The sequence below is a fragment of the Rutidosis leptorrhynchoides genome, chromosome 2 (genome assembly GCF_046630445.1).
Source record: "Rutidosis leptorrhynchoides isolate AG116_Rl617_1_P2 chromosome 2, CSIRO_AGI_Rlap_v1, whole genome shotgun sequence".
Lineage (NCBI taxonomy): Eukaryota > Viridiplantae > Streptophyta > Magnoliopsida > Asterales > Asteraceae > Rutidosis > Rutidosis leptorrhynchoides.
The window spans coordinates 567,641,429-567,653,558 of record NC_092334.1 but is presented as its reverse complement, the minus strand read 5'-3'; the positions used below and the strand labels follow the sequence as shown (position 1 = coordinate 567,653,558).

At 32.5% G+C, this 12,130-nt stretch overlaps 1 protein-coding gene across 1 annotated transcript; it reads right to left on the bottom strand.

Moving 5' to 3' along the window:
- Positions 1-2,485, bottom strand: LOC139889784 (protein SOSEKI 5-like). Its single transcript, XM_071872717.1, has 5 exons — positions 2,203-2,485; positions 1,746-1,815; positions 1,124-1,652; positions 333-611; positions 1-87 (listed from the first exon to the last, which is right to left on the bottom strand). The coding sequence occupies exons 1-5, from the start codon at positions 2,483-2,485 to the stop codon at positions 1-3; spliced, it is 1,248 nt and encodes a 415-aa protein (XP_071728818.1).
- Positions 2,486-12,130: the final 9,645 nt, after the last annotated feature.

The window sequence follows — 12,130 nt, the reverse complement described above, 5'->3', positions numbered from 1 at the left end:
TTAACTTTTTTTCTTTCTTATTAAACTAAACGCCGATATGTCATTTTCTTCTATATCTTCATCTTCTTCATCTCTACTCCATATAACCTAACCAAGTTTAATACAATAACTCTAAAATTCCATGAATGTCAGTTGAATCAATCTTCAATTTAAACATTTCAACAAACAAAACCCACGCAGCATGTGTATAATTCAATCTAACAAACAAACTTAGCATACAATTACAAGTCTCGATTTTGGGCACCAACGTGTTTCGTTTAATTAAGTAAAAAGATTTGTACACCTCATCACCTCTCTTCAATTCACACAAACCTTTAATCCATAAATCAAACATTATCGAACTGGATATACCTAAACCGTTTACGAGCATCAACTAGCCCATCAAACATATCCTCATAACTGAACTTGATTGAGCTGATGACTGTTTTGATGAACTGCAAAGACGATTTAGGTGACGGGAGTTGACATATAATGGCGATAGATGTACAATAGCATTCGATATCAGTGTTACTAGGGTTGAAATACTCCGTAAATTTGAGGACTAGGGCAGGGTATGAACTGAGATTGTGTAAAGTACTGGATATTGTGGTGGGTGAGATTGTGTCTGATACCTGTTCGACGAATTGCCAATGTGAATTAGTGTCAGTTTAATAAATTTATTTAAATAGCAACATTAATCCTACTTGTAAAGCCAAGTCATCGCCATGTAGGATTACACGTCATCACTTTTTTTCATTTCTAGGTTAAAAAAGTTTTGTAGTGTATATATATATATATATATATATTTCTTTTGAACGGCGATTTTTTGGCATGAGTAAATGGGGAAAACTGTTGAGCTATGCCCGCAAGTTCTTTGTAGTTTATATGAATACGCTATTTTAAAGTTTATGTGCTACAATAATATTATTTTGGGTATATAGCCTATAATGAAATAAACATAAAAATATATGGCTTATTTATAGCTTAAACCCAAAAACGAAATATTGTTCCATACATAGAATCAGACTGTACAAAACAGTAACATATGTTCATATTTGATAGACACTAGAGTACATTACATACTTACTACAGTAATTCACTAATACATTTACTTCTATTACTTACATTTTATCCGAGAAGGCGCCCCACACGCTATCAGCTGCTTCAAAATTTGAGAAGCTTTCGTTTTCCCACTAGCATCATCCTGATTTTCAACCGTTGGATCTCTTCCTCTATCGTTCACCGTCTGATCAACGCATCTCGCTCCAATCACTCCATCAGAAACCTCCGAACTCGAATGTGAAGGTGGTGATGATATTCCCGATATCATCGTCACGTGATCCTGTTTTTCGTGTTTAAAACTACGTCGTTTCGTTTGCTCATCTGTTTGAGTGGCTGCATCGGCAGCAAAATTCGCTGCTAGTTCTCTACTGGATTCACATTTCACTACCATGTATTCTTGTGGATTATCGAACGAACTCCATGACTGATTTCGTCTTCTTATAATCGTTGCAGCTGCAGTTGTGTTAGAGATACAATATTCGTTGTTGAAATTGTTTGTTTCTGTTGTTTGAAGAAGCTCTGTTCCTTTAAGGATGTAGTCGTGATTGTTGGTTGCTTCAACCAAATCATCTTCTGATAAATCGTGCCACACATATCCATTTTTGTATATCCTAGATTCATTAAATTATAAAACGTCATGAATCAGGAGAACATAATATATTAAGATACGTAAACTTTTGTTTTTTGTCTTTGATGTTATGTACCGTTTGAAAGACCATGAAAACATGTTTGCCATTCCTTTTCCTCTGTGATTATTCAATGTGTTCATAACATCTGCAAATAAAAATAGTACAAATTAGTGTAGAACAGATTCAATCCAATGCAAAAATATATGTTATGCATAGAAATTAACTACTAGGATGTACACAAACACGTTGAAATAGGCCGTTTCTAAGATTTTCACACACTAAATGTACAAATCTGAACGAAAAATATAAATTTGATTTTAAAGGTAATTTTGACGATTTTTCAAAATGTTTTGATTTTAACATTTAACTACACTAGTATTCACATCAACCCTTATAGTTTTCAAGTTTTCACAGTTTTGCACTTTTTGTGTTTCTCATTTGTACCTTTTGTGTTTCTCGTTTGAAGCTTTGAATGTATATTTAATTTTACATTTACAATAGAATTAAAAGAAAAAAAAAAGTGATAAATTACCTTTAAGATATAAGCCATGTGGAGAAGAAAGAGGCACATCGATAAGATGTGGATGTTCAATGTGACCATTTCGAGTCAGGTAATACAAAACCGGAACTTTTTGCACTGTAATGACTGGCGTTTTAGGCTTAATCACAACAGGGCTTGTATCAGTAGTAGTATTGTCAATTATCAAATGATCTCTATTTGCAGTTACATTAGCAACACGATGATTTCGATTCTTCTTAGGCCTTGATCCGGATATGAACATCTCCGATGTGCTCTTTCTCGAATTGGCAGCCATGTACGTGCTGTGTTTGTGTAAATTAAAGGGAGGCAAATGAGTTGGGAGTAAATTCACTTTGGGTTTACTTTGTATGGGTGCATGGGTATCAGGGTATGTATGTAGCTATGTTCATTTAATGTATATGTATAGGAAAGAGAGAACCGAAACATTCTACTGTTTCTACACGCAAATTGAAAGCCAAATTTAACACTTTTTTTTAGATTATATATTATAATTACGCAATAACAACAGGAGTACACAATCCCGCGCTTGCGAGGTATAGGGGAGGTGATGTGTAGACAATTCTTCTCTAACCTATAATAGATTATAGAGAACTCGTTTCTCTACCCATGTGTAAGATTTATCCACCCATGGGAAAAAAAGTCATCCATCTCTCTACGCGAGAGCAAAGAGATTACTTCCCGATGGAATTATATATTATATATAGTACGAGATGCGACAACATTCATAGTGAAGACTATGAGTCTTTGATGTGATAACGTTGCGAGAAGTTTTTTGTGGTATGATTATGACTTACATAGGTTGTGTAACAGAGTTATAGAGAGAACGGTTGTAAAAAATTGTTGTGTGAAGTAGTGACGAATCTAGACTCAAAATTTCATGGTGTCATGATTTTTTTTTTATTTTTTTTCAAAGCTAATTATATTAGAAAGTTATTTTAATAGTTGTTTACTTTTAAAAACTATAAATTTCAAAAATATATGGGATCTTATAATTAAATTTAGTAGTCTTTTACATAATTTGAAAGGTGTTATGTAAAAAATAACTCAGGGGACATCGTGGATTTTTTTTTAAATAGTAACTTTTAGGGGATTACTTGCAAAAATAGAAAATTCACGAAATTTGTTACATAAATGGTACATCCGAAGTTCCAAATTTCGGATTTGGTAAAACCGAAGTTTGGAACTTCGGTTTTGGTCCTTTATGTAGAAAAGCTGTGACGTGGCTGAGACTCGTTGACATGTTGGGATACGTGGCAAAACCGAAGTTTAAAACTTCGGTTTTGATTCAAATTTTACAACTGCCATTTTAAATGCACATTTAACCTAATTATTCGTAAATTATGAAACTGGCGAATCAAATGATGCCACGTGGAAATCGAAGTTCCAAACTTCGGTTTTGTTCTTTATAAGATCCGAAGTCTGAAACTTCGAATTCACACACACAAACCAATCGGGGGGAAATGGGGGAAGCATATTATTTTTTCGTTTTTTTTTTTAAAATTTGTTTCAGGCACCAAGATCACACGAAAATATGAACATTTAAAAAAGACACTTCGTGATGAATGTTATTATTTAGGCGGGAAAACGATCGACAAAAATAACAGTCAAGATAATATTGATCGTGAAGAATATTAACGTTTTTTTTTTCATGTTTTGTGAAGTAAAATTTAGCCCGATTTAGAGTTTAGGATTTAGGGTTTAGGGTTTGGTGTTTGGGGTTTAGTCCCTAAACCTAAAACCCTAAACCAGAGACTAAACCCTAAACCCTAAACCGTTTGTGTTAAAAACTCAATCTAAACCCTAAACCCTAAATTCCTAAACCCTAATATCTAAACCCTATAAACCCTAATATCTAAAACCTCAACATACGCTCAAAAAACACGATAATTGTTATATATTACTTCTTCGAGCGTTTTTCCGCCAAAATAAAAACATTTATCACAAAGTGTCTATATTAAATGTTCATAATTTCATAAAATCTATGATGTTCGTGAACAAAATATTTTCAAAAAACGAAAAAAAAAAAAATTTGCTTCCCCCCTCTTCCCCCGATTGGTTACTTCCCCCTTGATCCTACCACATATATATATATATATATAATATATATATATATATATATATATATATATATATATATATATATATATATATATATATATATATATATATATATATATATATATATATATATTCCGTATTAATATGTGTAGGAGAAGCAACTGTAACGTTGTAAGACGTCCAGATTTTATGGTGTTTACCAATAGACGGAGAGGTTGTATCCGGTACTTGGTATGAAACGAGTGATGCGGATTGGGTACCGTTAGTCGTTACCTACTTAGGGATTGCCCCTGAAGATATTGGTACTAGGGGTATACAGAGAGGGAGGATATTACTTTCTGTATTAAAAGAGGTGTGGGCACATCATGTTGGAGACACTAACGAGTCTCACCAACAGCGGGCTAGAGTATACATTTTAGCTCTAATGGGCAGCGTTTTATTTTCTGACTCTAATGAGCAGTGTTGTAAAAGTCGACCGACTTGGGCGATGCGTCGGCCGATGCGTCGTTTTTTTGGGTTCTCCGTTCCATTTTTTCTGAAAACGACTCAAAAGATGGTCAAAGCTAAAAGTTCGGTCAAAGTCTGCCAAAGACGGTCAAAGTTGGTAAAAAATGGTCAAAGTCAATCAAATTTTCTTCAAGATCTGATATATTTTAACATCAGGGTTTGTTTTCATTTTTTGAGCCGCTTTTTTCTCTGTGTCCTTACTGATTATGTACTCAGTAACATTAATTGAGTTTGAAGTTTAATTGTTTTTAAATTCAAGTTCTTATTTAAGAAATTTATGGTACATAATCAACTATTATATATATATATATATATATATATATATATATAAATATATATTTAAGAAATTATTAATAAAGTCAACGTTGGTCAACGACCGATGCGTCCACGACGCGTCCCCCGACTCGGCCGACGTGTCCTTTTTAGGTCTCGACCGATGCGTCCTCGACTCGCGACTTTTACAACGTTGCTAATGAGTATGATGTCCCATTGAGCATTCTGTATAACATCATTGACTTAAGTCCAGGTAGACGTATTAGTTGGGGTAGTGCGGTTCTCGCACATCATTATAGAAATTTGTGTAAAGTCTCCACAAACGATCAAGCCAAGGGCATTAATGGTGCGCTACTTTTAGTGGATGTATGAAAGAATTCCATCCCTCGCGCCAATTCTTAAAAATGATATACGCATTATTCAAGAGGACCTATCACCGCACGAGATTCCACCCATTCGTGGACTCTATGGTTCGAGGTATATTATTGTTACTCTATACCATTAGTTATTAGTAACTATATTCATTTGTATACGTTAATTCATATGTAGGTGGCATGGTAAACGAATAAACAAAAGAACGACAACACATGTATTGCCTACATGTCGCTCCGCACTTGCGGCGTTACAACCTCGTGTAACACCTTGAATTTTTAATACATCAGAAAGTGTCACCAGAAAGTGTTCTCATAAGTGCCACTAAAAGTGAACCTGACACTTATGCATTTTTAGATTTTACATCATAATCAGAATCAGGCAACTCCAGTCCCTGAACTGAAGAATGAAAATTTTGGTTGTCTGTAGAGCCACGCCGCGGCTAGCTCCTGATCAAATGATTAGATTTTGGAAAAAACGGCTGACTTCAATTTTGACTACGAGCCGCGCCGCGGGCCATTAGGGTGCGCCTCGGCTTGTCTGGGCCAGTGCGCCGCTCCTTGTCCGGGCCAGAGTCGAATTTCAGCTTTTAAAAAGGGGTTTAATGAAGGGCAATTTGGTAACTTCACATATGGACGGTTTTGAGCCACAAAACTGATACAATCCCATCCACACCTTCATTTCACCTCATTTTCATCTATTTCTCTTATCTTCAAAACCCTAGAGAGAGGAAGAAACTTTAGAGAGAGAGAGAGAGAGAGCTCCATTTGAGGAAGAAGAAGAGTGAATCAGGTCAAGTCTCAAGAGTTAATGTTGTTCACCTCGTTCACGGCTACATTTTGGTACTAGTGGTAAGTCTCGAATCCAAGTTTATTTATTCATGATTGTTGTTCAATTTAGAGTTTTGAACTTGCATATTCTTGAGAAAACCCATTTAGCTCTTTAATGAAAGTTTGGAGCTAGTAATTGGTGTTGTTGACCCTTATTGGTGAATTTTGGGTTGGTTGATGATTTAATCATGTTTAAGACTTGTATTTGGGTTTAATCACTAGGTTTAGTGATTTTGGAAGTGTTGAAACCCATTTGGGTGTATTTTGAAGACTAAATTTGAAATGAGTCAAAATTAGGGTTTATGAGTCGATTGGGGAAGACGAGTATTAATACTTGTGTTTAGGTTGAATTGGCGTTATAAGACCATTTTTACTTGTGTTAAGTGATTATTGGTTAGTTTGGGCGTTGTTTGCACTTGGAAGTGCTTTTGGGTCGGAATTGCACTAAGTGTCAATTTGGGTTGGTTTGTATTCCACCCTAATTGTGTTGTTGTTATGTGTTAAATGGAATAGGTACTTTCCATTGGCGATTGCGGATTTCGGTATTTCATTCATCACGGCGCTAAGGTGAGTGTAAATATATTATATGCGTATGTATGCTTAGGATGGGTGCGGGTCGGTAGAGTGATCCTTGCTCGGATTCACTCTACATGTGATGGGATGATGGGTTCTTGGAGTTTTGAGTCCATATTGTACGCTTATGCATTTTGGGTTACCACCCTTGGGATAGTAAATCTTTGGAGTATACGGATTCACGTTGGTATGTTGGGCCAATCCCGTCGATGTTGAGGAGATGAATCTCGGGCAGTTCAAATTCATGATGACTCGGGTAGTTCGGTCATCCTTATTGATGAGGTGGTGAATTTCGTGTAGTGCGAATTCACTAAGGCACGGGTAGTTCGGCCAACCTCGGTTGTTGAGGCGATGAAGGTAGTGAATCTCGGGTAGTGCGAATTCTCTAAGGCTCGGGTTGTTCGACCAACCTTCATATGTATAAGGTTAAGGGGTTAACCTTGGTGCTTTGGTCATAAATTGTGTATACGTATATATACTTATTTTATGTTGTAGCTAATCTTGCAGATTTGGCTTGGTGGTACGTTAGATATAGCTTGCTAGTTATACTTGAAATGCGGTATGTGTTTACTTTATGTGTTTGGTTGTACGTATTCATTTTATGCATATGTATGTATATAGTGTGTTTATACTCACTAAGCTTTCATAGCTTACTCTCTCGTTGTTTACATTTTTATAGATTCTCCTGGAGGTGGTGGCTCGGGTAAGCATGGGAACTAGTGGACTTGCGTAGGTTGCTTTAGAAGGCGTGCTTTTGGATTGATTAGGATTAGGTAGCGTATCCCCAATCACCATGCTAGTTCTTTGTAGAGTTTAAACACTTTAAGTCGAAAGTGTCTTTTGGGGTCTTGTTAAATGGGTCAATGTGGTCCCGGGGTTTTTGAAACTTATATCGTTGTTTTATTATAACTAAAACTATAGATGATGATGTTTTAATCACGCATTGGGTTGAATGTATTGTTACGGTTTTAAAAATGGGAGACTTGTGATAATTTAAACAAAGAGAAATGTTGAACCAGAGTGGGACGCGCCACGGCCAAGGGGCCACGCGCCGCAGTTCGTAGTGTAAAACGTGGGCAGTCTTTTTGGTAACCTGGAGGAGTCTGAATCAGATGTGAGGCACGCTGCGCCTACAACTGCCGCGACGCGGCTTGTATATAAAAAAAATTTGTACATATATGGTTGGTTATCGGGTTGGATCGTTTCTCCTCGACATGTAACATTTATTTGGTATGAAACTATGAAGCTATGTTAAAGTCAAAACATTTATTAAGTATTATAATATGTTGATGCAGTTTATATGGCAACCATATGATGATGTGTTACTAAGCCGACTACCCCGTCAGTGCACAGCTGACAGAGCCTTATGGTCATACTGTGGCCCCATTACATTCTGGGCTACTATTGAGACACATCTACAAGATAGGGTCTGCACCCAGTTTGTATGAAATCAGGATATTCCAAGTGATGAACACTGCTTCCCGCTCAAATGCATCATTATGTACACAAAACAAGCCTTTGCATGAAACAAAGTGCTAATATGAGGACTATTGCCCCGCAAGTCACGTACATCGTACTTTGGAATGATCGAGCCAACAGTGTATTTCGTGGTAGGCAAGGTGGGGATGTGAGTAGGGATTACTTTGACTAATATAAGGCACGCACAGTTGTGCACATTACAGATCCTGGAATCGATGACGACTGCAACACATATTCTAATTGGGCAGGGACTACTAATGTATATGTAAGTAACAATAGTGTAATATTTTTATTATTAAAAACAATAAGCACACGATTGATAAACTTTTGTTATAATATTTGTTTACTTTTAATTATATGCAGGAGGAAAGGCTTTCGAGGATGCAAGATATGACGTTTGAGCAAATGCAACCAAACAGTCAACCTAACCTGTGACGACCAAGGGAATTTCTGACAAAATTTAAACTTAATCTTTATATGATTTCGACACGATAAGCAAAGTCTGAAATGTTGAGTCTTAAAAACTTTGGAACAGTTACAGGAATGCATTTGCCCTTTTGACCTATGCCCGACGATTCACGAACAATCATTTATAAATAGATATATGTATATGAATATATGTGTAGATATATATATATATATATATATATATATATATATATATATATATATATATATATATATATATATGATAACATGATAACTTGAAATATATTAATGAAACATTATACGATTTAATTCTAGAAGTAAAAAAAAAAAAAACGTAAGATAAATTACGAAATACAGTAAAAAAACTTGATATTCAAAACATAATATATATATATATATATATATATATATATATATATATATATATATATATATATATATATATATATATATATATGATTTCTATACATAACTATTACTATAAGAATACTGTTAAATATTTAAATATTAAATATATAATGTATATGAAGTATTACAAAACTAATAATTTATATGTAATTTCAAGTTAAAATGTAAGTATTATATTAAGATTGTTATTATTACATTACTTTCAATATTAAAATAAATAGTAAATATTAATACTAATATTAATAATACGAATATTATTATAATATATAGATATAAAGTTGATACATTTAAATGGTTAATAAAATTATTGTTATCTTTATTAACATTATTATTATTATTATTATTATTATTATTATTATTATTATTATTATTATTATTATTATTATTATTATGTGTTATTATCATTAATATAACTACTAGTATTTTTAATAAGGTTATTAATATTATTAATACCAAAATTGTTAAAATTATTATAATTGTTATTATAATACAAATTATATGATTATTAGAAGTAATATGATATTTAGTATTATTAACAATGGTAATATATTTATAATTGTTAATTATCAAAATTTATGAATTTTATAAATACTTATAAATTGATTATATATATATATATATATATATATATATATATATATATATATATATATATATATATATATATATATATATATATATATATATATATATATATATATATATAAATTACAAACTAATTAAGTTACATGACCACAACTACATACGCTTATTTTTTTATATATCACCCTCTGATTCATTTTTTTATTTATTTATTTGTTTTATTCTCATCTTCTTATCTATACTTCTATTCCATCCGTGAAGATGTCGACTAGCAACCCTACCATTTGTCCTTGATCTGTTATTTTTATTTTTTTGGAATCAATCTTTCGAAAACAACATGATTTAACCACTCCACGAATTGATACAAAGAAGGATATGTTTTGTTTTATTATTATTATTTTTTATTTCACGAAACCTCTGGCCTTGTTTAATTTCTTCATATTTCGATTTCGAAGCACTTAGCAAAATCTAAAAATACAGAAACGTTCTAAATCATTGCTTGAAACTTTCTTCAAAATTACAAAAACTAATTCGAAGTAACGATCAAGAATTTCGGAGTCAAAGTTTCGACTTCAAAAGTCAACAGAATGTTCTTCAAGCAAATTCGAACTGTCTGTTATAAATCAAGTTAAATTGAGGATTTGGGAAGTTTTCTTAAGTAATTTCTAACTTATTTCATGTTGTAACAATTGTGTAAAACATCGCCTATTTCAAAATCAATATTTTTTTTTTGGTATTCATACAGCGACGAGAGTGCTGGGTATTTTTTTTTTTTTTTTTTTTTGTTTACCTCAAATTGTTTGTTTCTATTTCGCTTATAAACCAAGTTCCTAAATCATAGTTATGGTTGATTATGGACATGCCCGATTGAGTTGAGAAGAAGAAGGAGTAGTAAATAGATAGGATTGTCTATATATAAATATAGGATGGGTTCAAATCAGAAAAGCTGGATTGGAGGGACGGTTAAGGTTGTTTGCGGGTAAGTGGGAGGTCAAGGGTTCGAGCCTAGCGTGTAGCAGTTTTATGTTTTTAAAAGCTTTTTGAGGTAGTTTTACTTTCTTTTTTAAAAATCTTTAGTTTTATTGTTATTTTTTTATGTTGTTAATATTACTAATTACTAATATTATTGTTGTTGTGATTATTATTATCATTATTATTATTAGCATTATAATACTTATTATTATTATCATATTTATAAGGACTATAACTATTATTATTATTATTTATATAAATATTACAAGTGTTATCTTTATAATTAAATTATCATTCTAAGTAATATTATTATTATTTTGATTTTTTATCTTTGTTAGTGTTATAGATATTTTATTTACTAATATCATAAATATGTTTGTAAGTAATAAAAAAAACGTTATTAATATTAGAAATTTTCGTAAGTATTATTACTATCATTATTTTTATCACTAATGAAATCGTAACCATTATTATCTTCATTAACAGTATTATGTATTATAAGTATTATCATTTTTTTTATTAATACTTACTCTAGTATTACTACAACTAATATTTTGTAAACAAAGGATTAAGTAAAAAGAAAAATATGTATAATAACCATAACTTAAATATATAAACACTTTACCTAAAAATATAAAATGAATATATAATGAAGTATATAAGTTATTAATATAAAAATTATCACTAATAATAATATAATTATTGGTTCACTTACAATTATATGTATTGATGAAAATACAAATGATATAGGTTCGTGAATCCGAGGCCAACCCTACATTGTTCAGTTGTTCAGTATAGACATATGTATTTTTACTACAAAATACATTAGGTGAGTTTCATTTGCTCCCTTTTTAAATGCTTTTGCAATATATATTTGTGGGACTGAGAATACATGCGTTGCTTTACGAAATAGACACAAGTAATCGAAACTACATTCTATGGTTGGATTATCTAATCGAATATGCCCTTTTTATTAAGTCTGATAATCTAAGAATTAGGGAACAGACACCCTAATTGACGCGAACTCTAAAGATAGATCTATCGGGCCCAACAAGCCCCATCCAAAGTACCGGATGCTTTAGTACTTCGAAATTTATATCATGTCCGAAGGAGGATCCCGGAATGATGGGGATATTCTTATATACATATTGTGAATGTCGGTTACCAGGTGTTCAATCCATATGAATGATACTTTTGCCTCTATGCATGGGACGTATGTTTATGAGAAATGGAAATATGAAATCTTGTGGTCTATTAAAAATTATGAAATGATTATTTATGTTAAACTAATGAACTCACCAACCTTTTGGTTGACACTTTAAAGCATGTTTATTCTCAGGTATGAAAGAAATCTTCCTCTGTGCATTTGCTTATTGTAGAGATATTACTTGGAGTCATTCATGACATATTTCAAAAGACGTTTCATTCGAGTCGTT